At 37.8% G+C, this 27,832-nt stretch overlaps 1 protein-coding gene and 1 non-coding gene across 4 annotated transcripts; both read right to left on the bottom strand.

The window, feature by feature from the left end:
- Window positions 1–3,377: 3,377 nt before the first annotated feature.
- TRNAI-AAU (transfer RNA isoleucine (anticodon AAU)) lies at window positions 3,378–3,451 on the bottom strand. Its single transcript has one exon. It is a non-coding gene; the product is annotated as a tRNA-Ile (tRNA).
- A 3,300-nt stretch (window positions 3,452–6,751) lies between these two features.
- On the bottom strand, window positions 6,752–12,489 carry LOC149839344 (methylesterase 17-like). Of its 3 annotated transcripts, XM_090004087.1 has the most exons (5): window positions 12,432–12,481; window positions 12,022–12,338; window positions 9,874–10,017; window positions 9,197–9,430; window positions 6,752–7,170 (listed from the first exon to the last, which is right to left on the bottom strand). In XM_090004087.1, the coding sequence occupies exons 2-5, from the start codon at window positions 12,325–12,327 to the stop codon at window positions 6,910–6,912; spliced, it is 945 nt and encodes a 314-aa protein (XP_089860213.1). In that variant the 5' UTR covers window positions 12,328–12,338; window positions 12,432–12,481; the 3' UTR covers window positions 6,752–6,909. The 3 variants fall into 3 exon arrangements, with proteins under 3 accessions (XP_089860213.1, XP_089860212.1, XP_089860214.1); XM_090004086.1 differs by having other exon boundaries at window positions 12,022–12,489; XM_090004088.1 differs by having other exon boundaries at window positions 9,299–9,430; window positions 12,022–12,489.
- Between the last annotated feature and the right edge of the window lie 15,343 nt (window positions 12,490–27,832).

The raw sequence follows: 27,832 nt of genomic DNA, 5'->3' as shown, positions 1-27,832 counted from the left end.
CCGAAATCACCTTGAAAATAGGAAGTGAAAAAATCAGCCCGTGAGGTAACATGAAACGAAGCTTCAGAGTCAATCACCCAATCAGTCTCCTGACCGATCAAATTTATGCTGGTGTCATCACAGACAACCATAAGCTCTTCTTCTGTGACTGCGACTGTAGCACCCTGCTTCTCTTCTGGGCACTTCTCTCTGCTCTACTCCTTAAACTTGAGCTTTCAACACTCCCTCTTCATGTGTCCCTTCTTATGGCAATAGTAACACTCGACGTCCTTTTTCGAGCTTGAGTGTGAGTGGCCTCTGGATTGACCATAAAAGTGTGGGGTCTTGCTCTTACTTCTGCCTCTCCCCCTGTTTTCAACCACAAACGCCTCAGAGGTAGAAGAAGCACCGGATGACCTTCTTCTGGTCTCTTCATTCAGCAGACTGCTGGTAACTTGACTCATAGTTACCGTTCCATCAGGTACAGAGTTACTAATAGTAACCACCAAAGTTTCCCAACTCTCAGGAAGAGAACTGAGGAGCAACAAAGCTTGCAACTCGTCATCAAAAGTGATTTTCATCATGGCCAACTAATTCACGATGCTTTTGATGTCATTCAAATGCTCTGCGATAGAGTTACCCTCTTTATACTTGAGGTTTACAAGCTTTCGAAATAGAAAAACCTTGTTCACTGCCATCTTTCTGTCATAAATGCTTTCTAGTTTGGTCCAAAGACCATGCACCAAAGTTTTTGTAGATACGTGATGAAAGACGTTATCATCAATCCACTGTCGAATAAAACCGACCACCTTTCAGTCCAGCTTTCTCCATTCATCGTCTTTTATCTCTTATGGTTTATCGTTGATACCCTCTATGGGTCCATCCAGATCTTTACAAACTAAGAGGTCTTCCATCTTAGTTTTCCATGTCATCCAGTTTGTGTCATTCAAACTGATCATGCGCCCAACAACGTTGTTCTCTATGACTCACACACAAATACACGAAACAAGGCTCTGATACCAAATGTTGGGGAATAAAGCGGAAACAAACAGATGGATCGTGTCTTCCCCACAAGTGTGAATCGATGAAAATAATGCAACGATGACAGTGAAAGAAATAAAATCAAACCAATAGCGAAAACAAAGGCAACACACAACGATTTATGTGGTTCCCTCTCAACTGAGGTACGTCCACGGCGACCGATAGGTCAACACCTTCCACTATCTTGAGCAAAGATTACAAAAGGCATAAGCCTTACAAACACACGAGGTGTAACAAATGAACAAGAGCATATACCTCACTGAAGAACAAGGAACAAATGATCTGAATAACCAGCTTGACGAAGTTGTCCTGAAAGAAGTGTAGCAACACTTCTTACCCTTGCTCTCTACGCACCCTTTTGGTGCCCTAAAAGTGTTTCTCACTCTCTCTTTCTAATGTTTTGCGTGCACCCAACGACGCTTAGTTTTCCCACTCATCCATCCCTTAAGTAGAGGATGAGACTCGCAATAAATGTGAAAAGACTAAACATCTTGCACAACTTACGAAGCGCCAGGAGCGCCAATTGCTATTTCAGCAATACCCGCAAATCACCTTGTTGCGATGTCACAAATCGCTATCCAGCGATGACCACAAATCACCATGCGGTGATGTCACAAACTGACTTTCTGCATAAGCCACAAATCGCTATCCAGCGATGCTCACAAATCGCAGTCCTGCTGACAGCACGAATCACTCTTCAGCGATAACCACAAATCGCTATTCCAGCGATAACCACAAATCCTTGTCCTGCGAATACGAATTCGACTTACGCAACTTCAAGCGATAACCACAAATCGCTGTCCTGCTGACAGCACAAATCGCTCTCCAGCGATAACTATAAATCGTTGTCCTGCTGACTGACTGCACAAATCACTCTCCAGCAATAACTACAAATCGTTGTCCTGCTGATAGCACAAATCGCTCTTCAGCGATAACTACAAATCGTTATACAACGATAACCACAAATCGCTATTCAGCGATAACCAAAAATCGCTATTCCAGCAAATACGAAGTCGACTTACGCAGCTCCAAGCGATAACCACAAATCGTTGATCCACAAACTTTCGAACAACTGAATCGACATTCAGCTGATGAGGACTACTACAAATCGTTGTCCAGCGAATACGAAAGACATCCTCGACAAGATCAGGCGACGTGCTTGGAGTTCTGCTGTGGAGCTCAAATAAGAAGGGAAACCCAACAAGACTGACCCTCGAAAAATAAAATACTAGTAGGCCAAGCCATGAGCAGCTCAACGAGTCGGGCGTGAACATAGAATGTTTGGTTCGGCTTGGATCGGGTGAGCTGGTATAGATAAAAATATGTATATATTTGGTGTAATATATACGTTTAGTGCATAATGAATAATATGGATTTTTTTTTACACAAGCATGCTCGTGTTAGGCTTATTTGGTTTTGGCAATCCGAGCTCAAGCTTGGCTCAACTAAACATGAGCACGAGCCGAGTCACAAGCTTGGTCAACTGGTAAATGAGCTGAGGCTGAACATGCCCTCTTCGGTTCGTTTACCAGCCCTACTTGGATATCAAGTGTAGGCCCTTGGTCCAAATGGCCCCCATGTGTTGTGATGGATCCTATTGGCTTCTCTATTTCAAGGAGGACATGAAGACTTTGTCCATTGATGTGCAAAATGAAAATTCTAACAACGGAATACATAGAACGAGCAGAACCAAGAAGCCTTGTTCCTCATATAAGACCAGAATTCAACGAGCTTAAAGGAAGCAATCACAACCAATTTCCTATCGGCTACCAAGGGGGATGTCAATGGATCGGATATATCTCATATCCTACCCGATTCTAAGTCCGATTAATCTGATTTGGTTAAGAAAACTGAATATGACTAATAATCAGATTCGGATTCGGATTAGGATTTTATGACCGAATCCGATGGATATGTGAATATTGTGGATTTCTGAATCCAATCACATGTATTTTTTGGATTCCAATATTAGGTTTCTTTCATCGGAATTTGAATCCAAATCCAAATCTGAATCTGATTAGGCAATATCTGATTATTCAGATTTGGTATTGGCTACATCCGACCCGAATTGGAATTGTTTACATCCCTAGCTACTAACCTGACTATAAATTAAGGGTTAGCAACGAGCACTGAGGTGGTATTCCATGTGGTAAGCTGGGTCCTATGCCAAGCTACAAGCCCAGGTTCGAATCCCTCTGCCACATGTTTTAAGAGTTATCTGGTAGAAAAAACCCATTGACACACAAGGGCCATTGAGCGTTACCTAAAGAAAAAGGTAGAAAAAACTCCAATAGTAGTTGAGTAGCTCTCGCTCTAAAAAGTGGATTTTTTTTTTTTTAAAAAGTGAAGTAGATAATTGGCCCATGCAGGTTTCGAACCTGCGACCTTCGCGTTATTAGCACGACGCTCTAACCAACTGAGCTAATAGGCCATCTTAAATGAGAGTGAAACATATTTTATATCTTAATTGAGTTCACTCCAAAGCTCCGAATGTCTCAAAAAAGGACGGGAAATGATCCGTCTGAACTCACAAAAATCCATATCCTCAGTTGGTTTCAGACTTTCATTCCATCCAAGAAAATTGCCTCTCTTGTTATGTTCTGCTGTTTGGTTTAATCTTGGACAAGCAATCAAACACACCCTAAAGGACATTTAAAAAGCCATTAAGCTCAAATTAAATAAAAAATTGTCGCTGGTTTTTTCCCATTGTTTTCCTTATTTTTATATGTTTCCTATGCGCTGTCATAGTTACAAGTGTTAGCAGATGGAAAACAAAATGATTATTCTAGTTCTTCTTTTTCATTTTCTTTTTTTTGACTTTGTAGAATATTGTATTTACAAATATTCATTGACTTTGGTCCTCAAATTAAGAATATTTGGTCAACCTGATCTCTCCACTAGGGGGTGTCAATGGGCCGGGTTTGGTTCAGACCTAGGTATCAGACTTGGACCCTGTTTTCGGGTATGGTATTGGGTCCAGATCTGGGTCTAATTGGGTCCACTATATGAAAAACATACCCAGACCCACGATAAGAACTACATGAACCAGACCTGAACCATACCCGGTAAAACCATATTTTTTTTATCATTTTTACATTGAAAATTTATGGGTCTTAATCGGAACTTGGGCCGGGTCTGGGTCTAGTATAAAATTTCACAAACTATACCCGAGTCCATGTATTAATCAGATCTTTGGGTCCGGACCAAGGTCTTAATCGGGTCTTATTATTTATCACCATACCCATACCCTATACGGTTTGGTTCGGGTCGGATCTGGGCAAACTCGAGCGGTTGACACCCCTACTCACCACCCTACTAACCGAAAACCATAGTTGCAAACATTATCTTCTTAACCTACGTGGTGTGTTTTGTTAGGGTTTCACACTTTGGATCGCATCATTTCAATGTTAAAACATGACCTTTTTTTTTTTAATTGTGAAATTTTTAATGAATTATATGCCGTTGATGTCCTACCAAAAACCTGACTACTGTAACAACCACATGATCCAAACCATGTTTTTTACTAAATAAACTATACAAATCATATGCATAAAGTTTAATTCTTGGACAACCAATAAAAAAGGAAAAGAAAAAAGAAAAAGGAAAAAGACAGAGACTACTTAGGACCTTAGTAGCAAATCTATTCTTAGGGTCTTCTTGGCAGGAGATAATCTTGCAAAAAATAAAAAATAAAATCCTTTTTTTGGAGAAAATCTCAATAAAACATCACTATATTCAGAATTTAAAAATATATTAAAATATAAGAGAAAAACATTAACACAAAAATACGTTGATATTGTGTTAATAACATGCATGATAATATCACATTAAAATTGTGATATTATTTTCAAAATCTTATGAATTGTTCAGGATTATGTCGGGTTTGGAAAATACTGCGATTAAACTAGTCTGGGAGCACCTACTCTCACCTACTAGAAATCATAGTTGTAGGTTGTATCTTCTCAATCAGACCTTATTTGATAGGAATCATATTTTGAATCATAAAATAAGATTTTTTGGAGTCATAAAATTATGGTACATTGTGAGCCGTTGATTTTTGAAGATCATAAAAAACCTGCATGTATGTCATAATCACATTATCCAAAACTTGTTTTCCACTAAATAATGATTGATAAACAAAAAATGCTATTTTTTCTGAAAATTTGAAGCTTTTATTAGGTGGAAGTAGGTGCTTCATTACTAATTTTCAAAATATCGCCGATATTTGCTATTATGGTTACGGTTAGGACACGGGTCAACCTGACCCAAAATTTAGACTAGGGATGGCAGTGGACCGGGGGAAAGCGGGGCTCCACCCCGCCTCGCCCTGTTTGGACCGGGGATGAAGGGTATGAAACGGGGATGGAGGCGGGGACGAAGGTTAAAATCCATCCCCATCCAGGGGTGGAGGCGGGGATGGACGTGCACTTTTCCACTCCCCGCCACGATCCCCGCCTCATCCGCGTCCCGACCACTTTTCCCCGCAATATCCCCGCCCCGCCTCATCCCCATTTGAACCGGGGATGGAGGACATGAAATGGGGATGAAGGCGGGGGTGGAGGAGAAAATCCATCCCCGCCGCGGAGGCGGGGCCGGGGTGGAGGATAAAATTTTGAGGCGGGGCGGGGGTGGAGACCTTGTCCCCCGCCCCGCCCCACTGCCATCCCTAATTTAGATCTTCAACAGTGTCAAAACTGGCATACCATGAATGCCATATTTATTGCATTTACTTTTTGGCAAAAATGGTTACTCATGTTCCCCTCCAAAATTCAAAGCATAAAGCATCTAGGTCCATTGCCATTAATCAGTTTTGCCTCAATGATCCACATGGTCATCAACTCACTTTTTTACCTCAAAATTTATAGTTGCATTCATTGCCTCACAGTGGAATAAGGTGAAAAATATCGGCGATATTTTAAAAAATCACACAAATTTTTTTTTGAAAAAATTACCTGACCATTTTTTTCAGTAATTATCGGTAGAAATTAAATTTATGAGTTTTTAGTTTTTAAAATTTATTTGTCGTTCATAAAAATAATTAAAATTGATTTTAGTTTTAATTTAATTTTTCCAATTTTTTTGCCAAAAACCACAAGAGGTTTATAATTTTTTTTTTTTCATGAGATTTTGGCTGCTGATATTTGTCGAGAAATTAGGAAAAAATAAAATCCCAAAAGCAGGAAAAGAAATTCATGATCTAAAGGTACGTAATGGGTCTGAGACAATGACCAAGTCCAGTAGCTATTAATTGTGCCATTATAAGGGCATAGTTAATTGTGGAGAAGGGGAGTGAAAGCTGATATCAATGTTGCCGGGATCAGTTTCTGAAGCGGATCGGTTTTTTAAAAGATTCAGAAAATTGGCCCGAACGGGATTGATTTGAATAGTTTTGAATCGGTCTATTTACAAAATTGATTGTTCTAAACATCAAAAAACATAAAATCAAAAAAATGGAAAAAAAAACAAGAAAAATTGTATAAAACAAGGAAAAATACAGAAATGAAGGAAAATGATGACTATAGGATCCAATCAAATTCTAAAATATGTATTCGACGCTCAAACACCATAATGGTGAACAAAATATCACAATTATGATGAAAAAACTAAAAGAAAAGAAAACCGATTCAGGCTGGTTTTCAATTGAACCAAAGAGTTGCGTATTTAGATTCAGATTGGATGATGCAAACCTTAACCATATGGCTAATTACCACATCCCATTACCCATAGAACCTGACTGGAAATGCTGTTATTCATTGAAGCTGATGCAGAGAAATCAGCATTAAAAAAAGAAAAAGAAAAACAGAGAATCACAATACATACTAAAGACACTAGTCACCCTCATTCTACACTCTTACTATTGTTTGTCTTATTTCAAACTATGAGCTTGATCTAGACCTTCAGCAGTACATTAACAAGTTGCTTTGGTGCTGAGAAGAACAGACAGTGGTCTGCATTGAGAGTCACCACATTGCTTGGAGGCCATCTTTTAATCATGGCATCTTGCTGCTCCTGCTTGAACACTCTGTCCATTTTGGTTTTCACATAAGTTCTAGGAACTGAATCAACATCTATTCCAGTGATGTTGAACCTAGCTGCTTGTAGTGCATGGGCTGGTGCAGGTTTCAGAAGTGCAGAAGCAAGAATAACATCCTGACACACAATATACATTTTACAGATACCAACTAAATCATGTTCAATGCAACAAATGAAAGGTTTTCACTGCTACTACAATATATAGCAAACAAGTGAAGATGATGTTGCCCCAAAGGTGTGTGTGTGTGGGGGGGGGCGGTTTGGCCGCTAGACGGGCAGTCAAGGTTTAATTTTCATGGGTGTCGCCCCTCTGAGCAAACCAATGTGTAGAATAGTCCCCGGGGGCAGGGGTCCTAGAGATGAAGTTTTATGCTGCCGGCACAAGTAGGGCAAGCTGAGCCAGTGTGACCAGGTATTAATGCCATGTGTGGTTTCTTGGGGGGGGGGGGGGGGGGCGGTTTGGCCGCTAGACGGGCAATCAAGGTTTAATTTTCATGGGTGTCGCCCCTCTGCGCGAACCAATGTGTAGAATAGTCCCCGGGGGCAGGGGTCCTAGAGTTGAAGTTTTATGCTGCCGGCACAAGTAGGGCAAGCTGAGCCAGTGTGACCAGGTCTTAATGCCATGTGTGGTTTCTTTGGGTTGTAAATCCAAAAAAGTGAAGATTGAAATTTCCACCTTGAGATGTCAAAACTAAGAAATTCTGATTAGGGACAATGAAATCTCAATGTTTTCACACTCTGATTAATTAGAAATTCTTTGAGAGTTTTAAAAACATAAAAGATTGTCCTTTTTTCAGTTATCTTTTTTCAATTATCGAAATAAGGATATGCCAGTGTTTTAGATAATCTAAAATGGCAGTTACAATCTCATTCTCGATATTTTCTCACCAAGGGAAAATCTCTTGATAAGTTGAAAAAAAAAGTTTTGATTTGGGACAATCTTGGTACATCTATAATTAAGAATATAAAAAATATGAAAGAAAATTTATTAAAAAAAAAACTGATAAATACTTAGATGACACTAGCTTTTGGGCACAATACCAAGATTGGCGGTGAATTATAAAATATGACAAATCTGCTCAATTGATTATGGTTTTGCTATTTATCAGGTGCCTTGGTCAAACCACTTGTCTAAGTTATTGTCTAAAAAAGTCAAGTGCCATGTAAGTTGTCGCATTCAAAAATAAAGCACCATGATTTCGACCCCGGCACCGGATTTTTGATGCGACAAAAGGGCAAAACTAAAAAAAAAAAGTAAATTAGCCATGTTCGTCATATTTTCTAGCTGGCAGCCAGCCAGTTGTAATATTGTGCCACAAATTAGTGTCATATACAGAATTTTCCATTAAAAAATAAAAATTTAAGATTTTGAATTTCTTATGATATTATTTTTATTTTCACATCCTATGAATTTCTTGCGATAGATTTGCAAGAAATTTCAAGATATTGCCCTTACTTGTATCATGGCATTTAAGAATAATGTGATTTGTGTGTGAAAAATAATAGCAATTTCAAGGTCAAATGAAGTAGCTGGATGGTTAGATCATATTATCATAACCGAGAGGTCTCCAGTTCAAATCCTAAGAGACTTATCTTGCACTTGCCTATCAAAATAGTAGTAGTGGTAGTAGTTCATAAACAAGATTATGTGGCTCAGACTATTCATTTTTCTAGAAGAAAAGGGTGAGCTGCAGGAGGAGTGCTTGTGTGATAATGTGTTCGGCCCTTTTGAATGGGGTTCAGGCACCACTGGTTAGGGCCGAACACATATAATGTGATATATGTGTTTGGCCCCTATCACTGAATCTGCTCTCGAGCCACAGGCATTATACGCAATGTTGTCAGTATCGGCCTGTATCGTTTGGTCAACGATTCAGGTGAATCGGCCCGATACCAATACTCAAGTGAATCGGCAAAAAATAATTAAAACATATTACGTGTCAATCAAAACATGACACATGTTAAAGCCATTAAAATAATTTTAAAAAATAATTTTAAACATTTTTTACATTTATCAAAAATAGCCGATTCAGGAGTGAAGCATATCGATTTTCTGCCTATACGAAATGTATCGGTCGATACGCACCGATACTGACAACATTGATTATGGCTCTAAGAAAATAAAAGCAATTAGATTGCTAACCTTGATAATAATCATATTACAAGGGATCTTGAATTTCCTCTTCTTTCTTAATGAACTTGCTTTCTTAAAGGGAAAAGGAGAATGAAATCCCCTCAATAGTACCTCCTCTGGACTTTTATTGTAGAGAATTTGCCTTATAAACTCTGGTTGGAATGAGAAGCTTGTCAGAATCACAGATTTCCCTGGTCCTTGACTGAAAACTAATCTGACCTCTTTAATCAACTTTGGAAAGCCCTGTATTTTTTTGATACCACAAAAGAAATCACACCAATTAGTATTTCTCAAATAAGCCTCAAGACCCCCATTGCCCCCCCCCCCCCCCCCCCCAAAAAAAAAAAAAAGGAAGCCTAGGGATGCAAGGGGATCTGATTCAGATCAGCTAAATACATAAGAAAGTCAGATCTGGATCGGATCGAATAGGAATAGCCAAAAATCATAAAAGTGGCATATGGATCCAGTCCATTTGCATCCCTACCCGGGTACCCCACCCTTCTTTTCTCAACAAGCAGCTAAGGTTGATCAAGTCTCATGGTGTGTTTGGGCATGACAAGAAAAGCATGCCCAAAATCATGAACTCCCAAAAACTTGTAGATTATATATGAATCTAGGGGCCATTTCCTATGAAACAAAAATGCCCAAACACAGGTTTTTCTATAAGAAATATGAAAAACACATACATTCTCCATGTCTTCATTAGTTATGAACCCTGATCTAAGCATGACTGCACCGGCGAAAACAGCAGCACTTATCTTGCTGGGTCCAAACATGTGAATGGCGTGTGTCAAGCTCAGACCTCCTGCACTATGTCCTACCAACACAACCTGCAATGTTAAGATTGGCAACATATTAAAATACCAATAATAAGCTCCACAAAGTAAAAACAACCATTGCAAAGGAAAATTAAACCAAGGAAAACGAAAAAACTATTTAAATCATGTATACAAAAGGCTGGATATAGTTTTGGTTATCTTTTTGAGAATGAAAGCCTAGAGACCAAGTAGCCAAGGGAATGCAAGTATGCGCACAAATTCTTGCTAGCTAAAGTACTCCACACAATTAGGGCTCCACTCATCTTGTAGGGTGAGTCATGAACGCCAGCAGAGTCGATAGGCCCATAGTGACAAAACTTAAAAACAACAAAATATCGGCAGCAAAAAACTAGTGAGAATTTTTTTTTTTAAATCTCATGTTTTTTTGGCAAAATCTTGGCAATAAAAAATTAATTTAAAATATAAAAAATATGTTTTTGTAAATAAATATTTAAAAATAAAAACTACACAGTTTTTTCCACGATAAATAGCTGATAAAAACATAAATATCATGTTTTAAATGCGATATTTATGTTTTTGATAAAAAAAAACTCACAAAAAATTGAAAATAGCGCGAGAAATTACCATTTTTTAACTTTTGGCCAAATTCTCAAGATATTTTAGTGAGATTTGTCAATATGGATAGGACATCACAACTTGAAGCCCACAGGTGTAATTTTTACTTCTTTTACAAGTGTAATTTTTATTTTTACATTATTTATTTTTTGGCAGCGATTATTTTGCCATTTTCAACTTTTGTCATGAGAGAGAGAGAGAGCATTGTCACCGTGGTTGGGATCAAATCATGTGAGAGAATGATCATTGTCACAATGGTTGGGATCAAACAAATCATGTGAACGTACGAGAGAGAGAGAGAGAGAGTATTGTCACCATGGTTTGGATCGAATCATGTGAACGATAAGAGAGAGATAGAGAGCACTGTCACTATGGTTGGGATCAAACAAATCATGTGAACGATACAAGAGAGAGAGACGCTAAGCACTTTTCTAGCTAACTGTTAACTAGGTTTTTGAAAGTTTTTTTTCATGTTTTCTTTAAATCTAACCTCACGTTTTTTTTCATGTTTTCTTTAAATCTCACCTCTTATGTGTTCTACATTTTTTATTTCATAAGAATCGACTCTTGCTCCATGTCAAACAAGAATGTACAATTAGATTTTAGAAAAACATGCAAAAACCTTTTAAAAACCTAGTTAGCGAGTGGTTAGCTATAAAAATTAGTTAGCATTTATTTCTCTCTCTCTCTCTCTCTCTCTCTCTCTCTCTCTCTCTCTATATATATATATATATATATATATATATATATATATATATATATATATATATATATATATATATATATATAAATAAAAGGAGGACGATCTAACCAAAGAAAGATCCAAAATCTACAACTAATGATAATCAAAAGGTGTTTTTTCTCTAAAGATTGAGTTTTTCATTAGACCTTACATATTGGATTTTCATCGTTCACTTAGTGAGAAACATGTTTTGAATTATTAATTTTTTATGTTTAGATGTATTTTTTAACACAATAAAATTCAAAAGCTCACAATACTTTGTATTCTAAGTTTTAAATGCATTATAAGCCATTCATTTTTTAGGTTTAAAAAACATGTTTATATACTGTAGTATGTGGTAAAGCATATTTTTTACTAAAATTATAAAGAACAAATATATAAGATCTGATTGATGAGATGCTCCAGCAGAGTTTTCAGATGGTCATTAGATTTTGAGAGAGTGGTGCCTGTTCTCCCCCGAACACACACTGTAACTACAGTGCATGTTCGGTCCCGACTGAGAACCGCATGGCGTTCAGTCGGGTGTATGGGTGACGTACACCCGACTGAACGTTGTGTGGCGTTCAGTCGGGATCCCGAACCCCGAACATGCACTATAACTACAGTGCATGTTCAGGGGTGCACATATAACCTGCCCCGTTAGATTTTGGACCTTTCTTTGGTTGAATGGTACCCTTATATATATATATATAAAGTACCTTCTCGTTTTCCGGCAGAGCTGAGAGGAAATCGATGAGTGGTTTGTTGTACTCTTCAAAAGTAACAAGGGTGTTGGGATCGGTGGGATTGATTCCGGCACTGGTGAGGTCCAAGCTGGTGACATTTTGGCCGGCTTTCCGCAAGAGGGTCTGGACTTTATACCAGCACCAAGCCCCATGACCAGAGCCATGAACCAGAACGTAGTGACGGGCAGGATGCGGAGGAGACTTCCCTTCAACGACCAACACCAAGTAAAGAGGCATCAAGAGACACATGTATGCCAACGAGAACCTCCATCTACCCATCTTAAAGGAAACTGCACCGAGGAAAAAGAAGAATTCAGTCAAGAAGAAACACAAAGTATGTCTGCCGTTTCATCTATATTTATAATGTGCTCTAAAGGAACTACGAGAGAGAGAGAGAGAGATGCTGTTGATATCCACTCATAGCATCACACAAACTGCGGCTGGTTGCCCGTGGTAGAGAGATGCTGTTGATATCCAGTCATCGCATCACACAAGCAAATTAGGTTTCCCGTGGTTTTCATTCATTTATTATCACCACCGAAAGTATTTACTCAACATTATGAGAGTCTAGTGGACATTTAATAACACTACCGAAGAAAGGAGAGAGAGACGAAGGTGTTTCATGAATGAATCGTCACTACCCACTTCATAAAATTTATGATATTCTTGACCATTCAAATGTGGTAATATTGGGTCGCGTCGATTATACTGTCTGAATGAACCAGAAATAATAAGTGCAGGTCATGTCGACTCAATCTGACTTTAGATTCAGCATGGATAGGAATCGGCTATCGGATCGGGTTTCCTTACTAAAAAATATGATTTTATAATATCACACATTATAAGCCATTGTTTTTTTTTTCAAGACTCATAAAATTATACTTATGTATTGTAATCAGATCACAATTGTGGGCTTAGTTTCATGGAAAAAAAACTTACACATTCTAAATCAAGCCATCTTATGAGAGAGAGAGAGAGACCCTGATGATATGACCAGGTCCTCTGAAAGATGTTAGGCAAGTTGGGCATGACCTGATTCAGATCTGCGGAGCTCCAAAATCCGCATACCTTTTGGGGTGCCAGTGTATCTGTTTTAGTGAAACATTAGAGGTGTGGTTCAATGTTTGAGGGAGAAGACATGAGGGCAGTACACTGAGTCTTCCCTTTTTAGTAGGGGCAGCCGCTAAGATACCGTTTGGATGATGCCAAAAACCAGGTTGGCCGTTTGGATACTAAAGAAAACAAAATTGGGTTTTCTTTGAAAACTCAGTTTCTGACAAATCGTCTCAACCCCGTTTTTTCATTTACCCAACTTGGTTTTTGTTTTTTGGGGGGTGGGTGGGGTTGTTAGCTGTTCTCTCACCACCATCGCCCACCACTCCTCCCCTTCTTCTTGACACAACCAACCACCGTTCGGACACTTTCCGGCCAGGCGGTGGTCAAAAATTAGTCGGGCGATATTGTTCGACATGGACGGTGCCGTCCCGGCCATTTTCAGGCCATCAGGTTGCTGAAAAGCGACCAAATTTTTTTTTGTTTTGTTTTAAATCCATGTTCTCCAGCCAGCTGACCGGGAAATGGCCGAGATGGTGTCGTCTTTGCCAGTCGGCACTATCCCGCCCATTTTCCAGCTAGTGGCTGGCAAGTTTTGTTTTGTTTTTTCTGCTTTTTTTTTTTAAATCAACCGACCATTTTCCAGCCATCTACCGGCCAGAAAATGGCCAGGATGGTGTCGCCCATGCAAAGCAACACCATCCTGCAATTTTCTGGCCTATGGGTGGCCAGACTTTTTTTTTATATTCCGGTCACTTTTCGGACAGCCACCCGCCGGAAAATTGCTGGGAAGGTGCCGCCCTTGCTCGGAGACACCATCCCGGCCATTTCCCGGCTGGTTGCTGGCCAGAAAATGGTCGGCTTTATTTTTTAATTTTTTTAATTTTCTGTTTTTCATGACAAAAAACCTGGTTTGGTCACCCAAACAGGTTAAAAACTTGGTTTTTTGCAAACATTACCCCTCAAAACAAGGTTTTGCCCCTTGTCCTCCAAACCGCCCCTAATTGAATCCCCCTAGTTGGGCAGAACAACCATTTGATCTGCTTTCCAAATATTGGATTCAAATGTGAGACTATTTTTAAGTAATAAGATCTTAAAATAATCCAAATGAATTTTAGGTTTGAATTCAGACTTTTCCTGTTACAATTCGAATCTGGATTAATAAATTTTCACAGGTTGTTGTATTCGGATCTCGATCAAATCAGATCTTTCACTTTTTATTGATTTTGATTCGAGTAATTCCTACATTTAATTGTTGTGGGGCCCGAGCAAATGTTATCATGTGAAGAGCCTTTACTGATTATGGGTTCCTGTCACCATTGCCATTGATATAATCCATTTTTTTATTCATTTTTTACTTTTCCCTCGAGGAAAGCATTACCTTGGGCTGTCAATGTGTCGGGTTTGTCTTGGTACCCAACCTAACCCGAACTTGATGTCTGGATATGTACAAAAAAATGCAGACCCAGATCTTATTTGGGCCCAACTCGAACCTGACCATAGTAACATGTGAATCGGGTATAGTCTATGATATATTCAACCCATCAACTTTGGAAAGCCCTGTATTTTTTTTATACCACAAAATAAATTGCACCAATTAGTATTTCTCAAATAAGCCTCAAGACCCCATTCCCCGAAACAGTTAAATACATAAGTCAGATATGAATCGGATCGGATTGGATCGGAATAGCCAAAATTCATAAAAATGGCATATGGATCCAGTCCATTTACATCTCTACCCGGCTACCCCACCCTTCTTCTCTCAACAAGCAGCTAAGGTTGATCAAGTCACATGGTGTGTTTGGGCATGACAAGGGCGTTTTAATTTGTTATATTTTTTATGTAAACATGACATGTTCTAAATCAATGTTGTCAGTATCGGTGGGTATCAGCCAGCATCGACTCGATGCCTATCGTATCGGCAGAAAATAGATAAGCTTCACCCCTGAATCGGTTATTTTCTAATAAATGTAAAAACACTTAAAATTATTTTAATAGCCTTAACACTTGTCACATTCTAATTGACACATAATATTTTTTTAATTATTTTTTGGCCGATTCAGAATGATTCACTTGAGTATTGGTATGGGCTGATTCACCTGAATCGTTGGCCAAACGATACAGGGCCGATACCGATACTGACAACATTTTTCTAAATACCTCGAAATTATGTGGGCTGGATTTGGGTTTTCATTTTCACAACCGATGTAACCTGAACACGAACCTCTACCATACTGCCTGTTATTTGAGGGTTATCCATGAAGTACAGTCTAATCTTATTCTAGATTTAAATGGCAATGCCAATCCAGTATAAAATGGTCAACAACATGAATTTTACATGTAAAATATGCATGGACCAGAATTGAGTCAGATCCAAATTTAGATCTAGCCAAAAACAGAACCAATCATTCCAGTTTGAAAAGGTTCAAACAGGTGAATTTTCATCCGATTTGAATGCACATATGGGATCTTATTTAATGTCCATATCCGAGAAAAATGTATTTGTTCCAGCTTGGAGATCTGAACGGATCTGATGTGTTTGCAGTTACATGAAATCAAGCCTAGTGGTGTCAATGAATCGGGTTTGGCCAGGATCAGACCATACCAAACCCTATAGGGTCAGGGTTTTGTGATAAGAGAAAGAGGTCCAATTAGAAAATCAGGTTGGACCCAAAGGATCCGATAAGTATATGAAGCTGGTATTGTCTGTGAAATTTCATACCAGACATGGGTCTGACCTGAGTTCCGATTGTGACATGTGATTTTTCAATATAAAAAAGATTAAAAAAATGTTTTTATGGATCGGGTCTGGTTCATGTGGTCCTTATAGGACCCGGGTATGGTTTTTCTTATAGTAGATGTGATAGGACCTAGATCCCGGCCTAGTACCAGCACCTCAAAGACATATCAGTTTTGGAACCCAACTGAGCCCAACCCGTCGACACCCCTATTTAAGCCCACCTTTTGTCCATGAGTCAACCACCAAGCGGGAGCCGGTTGGTACTTTCATAGGCAAAGGCCACTGCGTCATGAAGTCATAGGAGATCCGGACACACTCATGAATCATGTGGACCTGTATTCCCCTCAAACATATCAGTGAATCAAATCCTCATTGGGCTTAAACCTTATGGATCCAAATTGGTCCATATGTATGGTTCATCGGGTCATTCCCTTTAAGATCTTTTGTTAGGTTTGGTCAGGTCTGACCACATCGGTAAGATCCGTAATTTTTCAGTAAATTTTTAAATAAAAATAAAAGGTATTTTTATATAAATTTATCGTATTAACTTGAAACATGAAACAAAGTAATTTCACATAGCCAATTATATTTAGGACATATCCTCATAAATATATATTCAAACTGTCAGGGAGTCATATCTCACTCATTAGGCAAAATTAGAGAATTTCGCAGAGCCAATCCGTTTTGTCTCATCGAGACGAAGAGATTAGTATACTCACTTTTTTTCACAAAAAATGTTGACGAAACTTCAAAAATGCACAGGCCCCACAAAAATATCTTGCAAACTCCACATAAATATCTCATAAAAATATCAAGTGGGTCTCACAGGAATATAGATGTTATTATATTACTTTAACCTTAAGTTTGAATCTGTATGAGATGGGTTAGATGGATCAGATCAAGCCCATACACATATCCAAAATCCAAAGTTTTGGCTATAAATAGGAAGAGACCCCTTTAAAAAAAATCATCATCACCTCTCTCTTTACTTTCTCTCTCTAGCCTCTCTATCCCCTCTTGTCTTTTTCACTCTCTTGGTTTTAGCCTAGACCAAGCCCACTTGAGGTAAGCTTGAACCTGCTTGGCCAAGCCTGAGCCCACTTGGATCAAGTCCACTTGATTTACTAGGTTAGTCCTTTTCTCTCTTTCTTTGTTTTTAGTCTTAACCTAGGTCAAGCCCACTTGACCTAGACTGAGTCTACTTGAGATGAGCTTGGACCCACCTGACCTAGACTAAACTCGGTTAAGTCAAGACCCCTTGACCTTGATAGTTTGACCTCCTCTACCATTTTTTTTGCTAGGTCTAACCCATCTGACCTAATTTAGCTCACTTGAGGTAGGTTCGAACCCAGTTGGATCTAAACTAGGTTCAATCTATTTTTTGCCTATACCTCGTTATTTTACCGCACCAACAAGTTTTGCATGAAACACTCTTGGTTGTGAGTGTACTTGACATATGGACGTACCTGCCATGACCTATGAGTGTCTCTAACATTGCACTAAATTTTGGTAGGTATGCATGTTGTTTTCTCTTTTTCAAGTTATTTATTATATTAACTATTGTGTATGGTGGGATTTTTCTTATCGTACTCCTTTTTAAAATAAAATTTGGTCTTAGTCCTTGGTTTACGCCCTCTAGAGAACCACAAGCTTTCTTTGGTATTCACATGCATACCCTTGCGACTATCGCTCAATATTTATGATGAATTAAGTGTCATAGGGTCTTAGTTCTTGGTTTACGCCCTCTACGACATCGCAAGCTTGCTTTGGTGTTCACACATGTATCATTGTGACTACTTCTTTATTTGCTACATATATGTAAAAATATACATATATGTTGCTTTATGTAATATACTTAGCCCAATGTATGGTTTTATTCATCTGGCCCTACTTTACATACTTTATTTTATCATAGCCCTGTTATGTGCACTGACTCCTACTTTATGCAATTTACTTATCCTGATGCATGATTTCATTCATTGAGTCATGCTTACACACTTTACTTAGTTTAATGCATGTTTCATTCACCATATCTTGCTTTATGCACTTTACTTTGTCGTCGCACTGTTTTGTGCACATGCTCCTACTTTTACTAAATATATCTACGCTATAATAAACATATAAATAGTGACTGATCTCTATCGCCAAAAGCGATTTTAAATGCCTTGCCTCGTTCAAAACAATGATTGGTGAAGAAACTCCTATTGAAAATATTTTGATTTTGTGTAAAACCGTATTTATATAAACATTTAAGTCACCAGCGTAAGGCTTAATCAAGGCATAGGTTTTCAATAAACCATGAAAGATACAAAGTACGCACAACATTGTGCATCTATCAAAAAATGAACGTATCGATTTTCCTATTAAACATGAAAAATGCTGCCGAAATTTCTGACAAAATGCTTTCCAAGCTAAAAGAAACATTGCATTTTTCCCATTAAATAGTAGAGATGCTGCCAAATTTTTTGACAAAATGCTCTTCTAAAAAAAAAGAACATCGCATTTTTCTCATTAAAAAGAGAATATACTGCCAAAATTTCTAGCAAAATACTCACCTAAGCTAATATAAATGACATGATGATGCCCTTGTTGTTGGAACCCTGCATTCCATTTTTGCCTTCAAGGACATCGTACTCGTAAAGGTCATTGTGCCAGAGTAATTGTTACGCCTTGTTAGGTCAGTGGTCGATGTGGCTAAATATGCCGAGCAATCGATCCAAAGTGATCCTTGTTCATGCATGCCTTTGTAGAATACTGTACAACAAAAGTAGTCATAAGCATCGTTGTGCGAGAGTTGGTTATCCACCCACAAAGGTTGAAGCATTTATGAAGGTTGTAGATGTCAAAAGTGATGTCTGCATGCATATAAACAAAACATGAATATAGTTTCTAACCACACGAGAATTGACCCATGCTTAAGAAAACTGATTGGGGTTGTGTTCATATTCCCTTCGTGCAGAATGCACTGAATTGCTTATATGGCACTCGACATCCTAATAAGAAAGATTATGTCGTCTCCTTCAGAACTTTATACTCATCGAGGCAGCCGATGATGGTACCATATCGAGGAATATACATTATCTTATGAACCAAAGAGTTCAGGAAGTCTTTCGGTCACTTAGAGGTTAGGAGGCCAGATTGTCCTTAAAATCTAAGGATTCAACCCCGCTATTGTAATAGAAGGATGTATCTGAAATGGCCTAGTGGGGTTTATCCTGACATAAAAACTCTCACCCCACTATGAACATGGTCACTCAAGTCTCTGAAAATACAAAGTATAATAAACACCAAAATAATTTTAAAGTCAAGCTTATTTTGTGTATCATGGGGTGAACGGATAATTATTGAAATATTGCATTAGCTATAGGTACAACGATAAATAAATGAATAAATATGCATTAGTGTTACTCATGCATAGCCTTGTGTAAGATATTGATCTCGGTACACTGTTGAACCGATCAGGCAAATGACCAAAATTATATATGCATGACTAAGCTAGGCTCGATAAACTCCTGCTTTGATTCATGGGATACCGATACGCTAAGTCGTAGAGACTTAAGCTACGATGAATTCAACGGCAGACCTGAAGTGACTTTTCATCTTTTCAAAGTATTATACTTGTTAGAATTAGAATATTTTTCTATTATACCAAAAATGATTATGACTTTGTTTTATTGAAGATACAGGTACCAATGAATCTACGATGTGATACGTGGAGCAAGGTGACATCAAGATCCAGAGTTTCTTCAGACTCTGTTAGGCATTTTATTTACAAAACCAGTTTTTTATCTAGTATTGTTTTACCAAACAGTATTATTTATAATAAATAACTCGTTTTGGTTTGCTTAAATGAAATATTTTGGTGGACAATGAGTGATTAGCATACCTGTGTCTTGCTCGAGATCTTCTAAAACTGACGACTAACTATCATCTATTTCTGCTCTTAAAACCTTTTCTAAATTTCACTGCAAAGAAAAAAATCTATGAAATTTGAACAAAGTTTTCTTTTAGAAATCCAAAACATTACAACATCTAAGCTTTTCACACATTTGGCATTGTTCACATGTACAACCTTTGTTTTCCAACCGCTTTTCATCGGATTCAACATTATTGTTTGAAAATTTGGAACTCAATTCAACTCTAGTACATTGGCTCTAGCTCCATTCAGGATATTCATGTTTGGTACTTGAGCCAGTTGGTTGAACTTGGAACAATTCAAACCAACAAACAAGATCCAAGATCCACAATGTACTATGCCTTTATGAAAACGCAATGCATCGTAGTCATGTGCTCTAGAAAGTCAGAACGGAATTGTTGGCAAATCAGGACACAGATCCGGACCTTGGAGTGAGCGGAGTCCAACCACATCAGACTGGAGCTCAAAGGGCTAATCTCATCAATTCTTGCAGTCTGCATATAGGGACGTAAACCATTTGGGTTCGGGTCCAATGTAGCCAAAACCAAACCTGACTAATATTTAAATAAAAAAAAGAAGCTAATACCGAATCCAAAAAATAAATGCAATCGGATTCGTGAGATCCTAAAATGAATCACAATCTTATTACTAATCAGATTCAGTTTTCTCAACCAAATCCAACTAAAGGATTCAAAATAGGGTTGGGTATTGGATACATCCGACAATCCCAAACGAATCGGTTTCGTTGAAATCAGAAAGGAAGGACCATTATAGAAAAACAATGATCTAAAATGGAAATACATTAGCACCTACAATACCAGGGTTTGTCCAGATACATAACACAAATAATTAAAAAATAAAAAAAATAAAAAAAAACATCTATACAACTAAGGCCGTCAATGGGTCTGGTTTACCCGTACCAAACCCTATAGGGTCGGGGTATGGTGATAAATAAGAAGACCTGATTAAGACCCGGGTTCAGACTCGAACGTCCGATTAATACATGGATCCAGGTATAGTTTGTGAAATTTAATACCAGACCCAGTCCGGACCTGTGAGTTCCTATTAAGACCTGCAATTTTTCAATGTAAAAATGATTAAAAAATATTATTTTATCAGGTATGGTCAAGGTCTGGTTCATGTAATTCTTATCGGGTCTGAGTATAGTTTCTCTTACAGTGGACCCAATCAGTTTAATCTCACCCAACTTCGTAGGCCTAGGGCCTGATACCATCAGCTTTGCATCGAGTCGAATTGGGTTAGACCCGACCAATTGATTATCGACAAGATGCACCATTTAGGGGCAGTGTCATGGTGACACGAGTTTGACACACCATGACATGCACGAACACTAATTTAATATTTTTAAATATTGTCTTATTGGTTTTAATAATATTTCAGTAAAAAAAATACATTTCACATATATATTAAAATATCAAAAAATAGTTTTTTTATTAAAAAATCTGTGACGCCATATCTTATTTTTGGAAAAGATTTCGAACATGCGTGTCGAACTTGAGTGACGCATTGGATCACACCCGTATCTTTGTGACATAGCTGTTAATTCATTTGGAATTCACAAGAAAGTGAATGAGATCTTGTGAGAAACTTTGCAAGGTGAAATGAACTGTCATGACATAGATATGATGTCTGAACCATAACGGCTGTTTCTTTTAATTTAAAAAAAAGGCTTTTTTTTTATATTTATACAGAGAAACCGCCCCCAGGATCATAAACCTACCTGCGCTGATTCTGCCTGCCGTCGCCCTTGCCCATTGACTAATATATATATATATATTCTTTCCTTGTAATATGTTTGAAGCAAGCTAATCTGGACTTTAATTTAAAAAAAATGAATTGCTATATGTAATTATTATGTCATGGACTTGGTCATGTTTTTCATAATCCCCAAACATGTTCGTTGCCTTGTAAAACTTATCTTGACCTTTTGAGATCCAAATATTTCTTTTGATATCTTTTGAGATCCAAATATTTTTTTTTATTCTCATTGACAAATAAAAAGAATAAGTTCCTCTCACTTAAAAAATACCAAACTTGATTATCAATAGATTACTTGAATGTTAAAATAATATATATATATATATATATATATATCGGGTCAAGCATGTGATTTGAAATATGGATTCATCATAGATCTCATCTACTCTCTTACATTTTTAAATTTTTTGTTAAAAGAACCTATGAATTCAAGAAAATGAATGAAAATGTTGAGAACATAACTTGCAACCCGACTCAAATTAGGCCCATGGGTCTAACGGACAGGCCATGGGTTTTTATAGTAGATTCGAGCTCAACATGGTTGGTTAACAGGTCGGGCTTGGCCAGGCCCGGCCCGGCCCGACCGTCAAAAGCCTGGTCAAGCCTATCCACTAAATATGGTTATACATATATTAATAAAATTATACATTAAATATATTATAAAATATCATATAATGCATATTATATATAATATATTGATAAAATACTATAAAATATATATAGTATATACATATATTTATATATTTATATAAAATATAAAGTTAACATGACCCGGGGGTCACTCAAGGAAGGGCCAAATGACGAGTCAACCAGTTTTAAAACCATGAAAAAAATATGATTGTCATTTGGAAGTGCAGGAAGAAAAGAGTTTTCTTTCATTTTGTATGGAATTTTCTCAGTCTTTCCCACCTTCATTCTTAGCCTCTAAGCTGGTTGGATCCAAATTTAGCATTTAGTTTTTCTCATTCAAATCTGAATCCCAGTACATATCCAATTAGGCACAATTTAATGGGTTGGATTAATTAATTGCACACGTTGAAGCTGATCCAAAATTTTCACATTGAAAGATGCAAGAAGACAAATAAATCAAGGTCCAGGATCTTTCTGTTCAAGTCTAATTGCAAAGTTTGGTCCTTCGCTGTTGTATCACAGATTGTTTTAGGGAAAAATGTCCCTCTTAGACACTCCCCTGCAGCTATCACCCCCTCGGTTTTCGTTCTGTGCTCGAGAACAGATCAGGTCATATAGTATATGACAGATTCTTCTTATATTGAATCATCACCACACATCTCACTTCAGGGAGATATGAGTGGGCTTCACTATCACAATTCCTAAGTGAGACGGACGATTGAATATAACCGGTTATATACAAAACGACTTGATCTAGAGAGAGAATTCATTACAATTTACATGAGCGTTTGTCCCATAATACAAGCATTGTTTGAAGCTGAGGCGAGGAAGCACGTGTTAAAAAGTAGCCTGAAGCGTGAAGCGGGATTCGTTTTGGAAGTGATCATATAAGCCAAAAAAGAAACGCAAGAAGAGAAGTGAGGGGAACAAGGAAAAGGCAAAAACAAAAACAAAAAATAAATAGTTTTATAAAAAAAAATAAAGAACAAAAGAAAAGTGATGGGGAAACGAGGAGGAAGCAAAAAAAAAAAAAACGAGTGAGAAACAAAAGAGATGTGAGATGGAAGAGCTCTTTCCACAATAGGAAAATAAGTTCCCCCCCCCACCTTTCTGCTTCCAAAGTAGGGGTGGCAATTTCTGACACGACCCGCCAACCCGCCTCTTAGGCGGGTTCGGGTTGGGCTTAAGCCAACCCGTTTAATAAACGGGTCAACCCGCGTAACCCGTTTATTAAATAGGTCGGGTTCGGGTTGGGGGTATGCCAACCCGCCAACCCGGCTGACCCGTTTTTAGTGCACCGCTGCACCTGATCACCGTCCATAGTTTCTTGGGCTCCACAACAACTGACAGGCCCTATCCCAAAGATGGAGGGTGATCAGGTGCAGCGGCACACTTTTTAGTGTGCCATCTGATGGGGAAAAGGTCAGGTGCCATCACACAATGACATGGGAACATTGTGGTAATTATTCTAAAGTTACAAGTACCATTTTGTGCTTGACTTCATTGACAAGGACGCCTTCATAGCCCAAGGTGATTGACTTAGTGGGGTGGGGCTTTGGCTGCTAAACAGGCAGTCAAGGTTCCATTCTCATGGGTGTTGCCTTTCTGCCCAAGCCAATGTGTAGCATAGGCCCCGAGAGCAGGGGTCCTAGCCTCGGAGTTTTATGCTGCCAGCATAAGCATAAAGACCCATGGTATGGCAGGCTGAGCCAGTGTGACCAGGTCTTGCTGGGTGTGGTTTCTTCGAGTTATAAAAAAAAAGGCATCTTCGTAAGTTTTGTCTTCCATGTCTCATTCATGGAAGCAGTGTGACAAATATTGCGAGATTTATGAAAAATCTCGCGATAATATTGCGAGAAATTGCCTGAAAATTTAAAACGGCAATTTCTCACGGGATTTACAAAATATCGTGAGATTTATGAAAAAACATAAATACAGTTATTTAAAAGCGATATTTACATTTTAAATGGCTATTTATCATGAAAAAAACATGTATTTTTATTTTTAAATAATTTTTATTAATATTTTTTATAAAAAAATATGTTTTTTAATTAATTTTTTTATTGCCAAGATTTTGCCCAAAAATGCAAGATTTGTAGATTTTTTTCAATTTCTCGCAAGTTTTTGGAAAACGAGAAATTGCCCATAAAAACGTTTGTCTATGCTTGGAAGCATGACATTTTGCTTGCCAAAGAGAATCTAAAAAAAGACAGAAATTACCAAATAGTACCTGCATTTGTGATTCTGCCAAGCAGTTTCGGACCTGGGTCAGATCCAGTCCGTGAATACCAACGTATCTGACCTAGTAAACGTATCAGACTTGGGTCGAATCTAGGCATTATCGAGTCTGACTTGATTGGATGTAGCATAATGGGAACCAGATTCGAATTTGAAGTTGGACCATCGAATCTGGACCAGCCAATGCTAAATCCTGACCCGACTTGCTTAAAATCCAACATTTACATGTATTTGGATTGGGATGAAATATTTGATACTGAATCAGATTGTTTTTTGTTTAAGGCAAATACTTGATCAGATTTGGATTATTAATCAAATCCTATTTTGGCTATCGAATCTAGATTCAATTGGATATTCAACCTGAACCCTAACTATTTACATCATCCCTAACTCTGTCACGTGGACAGGGATACGAGATGGATCCATGACACGGATGCATGATTTTTATGAAGAGGACGACACAAGGCCCCATATTGTTTAATTATTTAATGTATAAATAATATATATTTGGTAGTTTTAATATAAAAAACAATTTAATAAAAATTGGATTCGGTTTCTGTTTTAAGATTCAGATCTGGTTCTTGGGTCTTCTCATTATCATCATGATCTCTCAAAGTGGACTCTTCGAGAGTCCAAGTTTGATCTTCAATTCAAACTGTTGTTTGAAAAGAGCTTTAGTTAAGATATCCATCACTTGGTTTGAAGAAGTAACAGACTTAGTCACCAACGTTTCCAATGTCACCTATTCTCTAACTAAGAATATATGTAAGCCAAGTTATTTTACCAGTAGGGGTGGCAATAGGGTCGGGTTGGCGGGTTGGCATACCTCAACCCGAACAAGACCCGTTTATTAAACGGGTCGCCTGTGGCAAACACGAACCCGACCCGTTTAATAAACGGGTAACCCAACACGACCCGCCAACCCATTTAATAAATGGGTTGGGTCGGGTAAACGGGTTTTCAGGTTCGCGGGTCGGGTTGGCGGGTTGACGGATCGGGTTGGCAGGTAGGCAGGTTGGCGGGTCGGGTTGACGGGTCGGGCAGACGGGTTGGCGGGTTGACCCACCCGCCTAACCCGTTTATTAAACGGGTCAGCCGGGTTGGCGGGTTGGCATACCCCCAACCCGAACCCGACCTGTTTAATAAACGGGTTACACGGGTCGACCCGTTTATTAAACGGGTTACACGGGTCGACCCGTTTATTAAATGGGTTGGCTTAAGCCCAACCCGAACCCGACTAAGAGGTGGGTTGGCGGGTCGGGTTGGCGGGTCGTGTCAGAAATTGCCACCCCTATTTACCAGTAGCAGATGCCATGGATATGTATTTTGCATCAACGTGGATCTAGCCACTGTAGACTACTTTTTTGGCAGTCCATGAAATACAATTAGCTCCCAATAAAGTGCGAAACCCAGATGTAGATCTGCTGGTGATAGGGCATCTGACTCGGTCAGCATTAGACAAGGCATAGATCTGAATCGGGAAATGTTAGATATTTTATATGAAAAATGATTGTACTGTATGGTTAAAAAGGATGTATCTTTTGAAAAAAAACCTAATTTTTTTAAAAAATTGATGGATGTTCAAAATCACAACTTTTTTATTATAAAATGACATTTTCATCCTTTGCACATGCGGATTTCCTCTAGATATGTAGATTTCTTTCTCAAATATCCAAATATGCGAATTTTTCTCCTTTATTTGTGAATTTTCTCCTAAACGTGTGAATTTTCTCCTGCATATTTATTAATTTTCTCTCAAAATATGAGAATATATGAATGTCCTCCCAAATATGTGATTTTTCTCCCAAAATATGTGAATATGTATTGTATTTTACAATTTCTCCTCAAATATGTTCTTTTGAAGCATTGCTAAAGGCTTTAGCGATACTTTTGAATTGTTGTTAAAGGCCAATCTCGCTTTTGAAGTGTCACTAAAGGCTTCAACGGTGCTTTCAAAATATCGCTAAAGGCCCATCGCGCTTTTAAAGTGTCAATTTTTTTCAACAAACTTCTTTTACTAAAAATCGCATAAGGGGCACAAGCAAAAATACATTCGCAAATGTGTGAGAACATTTGCATGCAAAAGTCAAGACATTCGCAAATGTAGAAGCAGACAAGAGGACATTCACAAATGTGGAAGCAAGCAGGAGGACATTCCTAAATGTATGGGAGACAATTCATATATTTGTGAGGAGATGTAATACCCATAATTTTTTTGGTAATTATTTAAGTAAATAAAGATGATTTATATCTTAAATATAGATTATTTATTTTATTTAAATATGCATGTGAGCTAAAATTAATTGTGTATATTAATTCAAAATTTATTTTCAAGTGAATTAAAATTTTAACTAAAGTTAAAATGAAATTCGAATTTAACTCGAACTTAATTTTATGTAAATTAGAATTTAAATAAAATTTATCATGATTTGGGTTTAGATTTAATGTCAATTAAATTTGGATTTGGTATGTGGGTTTGGATCCAAATTAGGTTTGAAAACTAATTGGGTTTGGATTAGGTATGAAATTCAAAACTTAAAATGAATCTAAGATCCAAATTAGAAATTTTAGAAATTATCAAAATTAGTAAAACTTATTAATTTAATTAATGTGGTAGGTCAATCCAAGAGGGTGGGAGGTCCCCCTAGGTGGGCCCACACCTCTTGGTTGGAATTTGTTTTTCTAAAACCAATCCACTTGAAAAAAAAGGTAAGAAAAGTCAAAACTTACCAATTTGGAATCAAGGCTTGGGAAAGGAAGCTTTGAGTCCAAATTGGATGCCAAGTGGAAACCAAGGCAAGGAGGGAACCCACATATGACGCCTGCTTGGAAATAAAAGAAAAAAAATATAGAGTAAAGAATGAAGAAAAAAGAAAAAGAAAAAGAAAACTTTTGAAAATCCAACTTGTTGCCCAATCTGCAGATGAAATGTCCTTATAGTGAGCATGACTTCATGTGGGACTTGTGTGCATAATCAATCATGTGGTACCCTTTGAGCATTTCATTGTCATTTCTGCTACATTTATATTGGTTGCACTCTCTTCATGCAAAAATTGTAGAACATGATCCAATGAAAAACCATATCTAGCTTTGTGAATATATGATACACAAATTATTCACTAGGGCTATAAATTTAATCACGTCTCGTCATTGTTTGATCAATCATACTCGGAGAGGCTGCTAGTATATGACCTTTAATGTCCAAATTTGAAAATAAATTTGCTGAAGTATTTGTTTCCGGTCAAAGCCAGACACTTTTTCCAAATTCAAAACCTAAAAGAGTACTTTAATTTTCTCAAGTCTTTTATATGAAATTCTTTATTTGGGAACTCTTTGGTTCCTGCAATGTGTTGCTTTGAATTCATGGCATTTACGGTGCCATCAATAAATAAATAATAATGTATCCATGCTTTTCATTAAATAAAATT

The sequence above is a fragment of the Nuphar pumila genome, chromosome 4, assembly GCF_984573655.1.
Source record: "Nuphar pumila chromosome 4, dmNupPumi1.hap1.1, whole genome shotgun sequence".
In the NCBI taxonomy this organism is placed as follows: Eukaryota; Viridiplantae; Streptophyta; class Magnoliopsida; order Nymphaeales; family Nymphaeaceae; genus Nuphar; species Nuphar pumila.
This window is presented reverse-complemented; position numbering and strand designations above follow the sequence as displayed.

Coding starts and splice junctions, on each gene's coding strand:
- LOC149839344 (XM_090004086.1), bottom strand. CDS start 12,327: ATGGGTAGATGGAGGTTCTCGTTGGCATACATGTGTCTCTTGATGCCT. Junction 10,018..12,021: donor CTCTGCCGGAAAACGAGAAG/GTACTTTATATA, acceptor TTAACATTGCAG/GTTGTGTTGGTAGGACATAG. Junction 9,431..9,873: donor CTAATGAAGACATGGAGAAT/GTATGTGTTTTT, acceptor AAAAAAATACAG/GGCTTTCCAAAGTTGATTAA.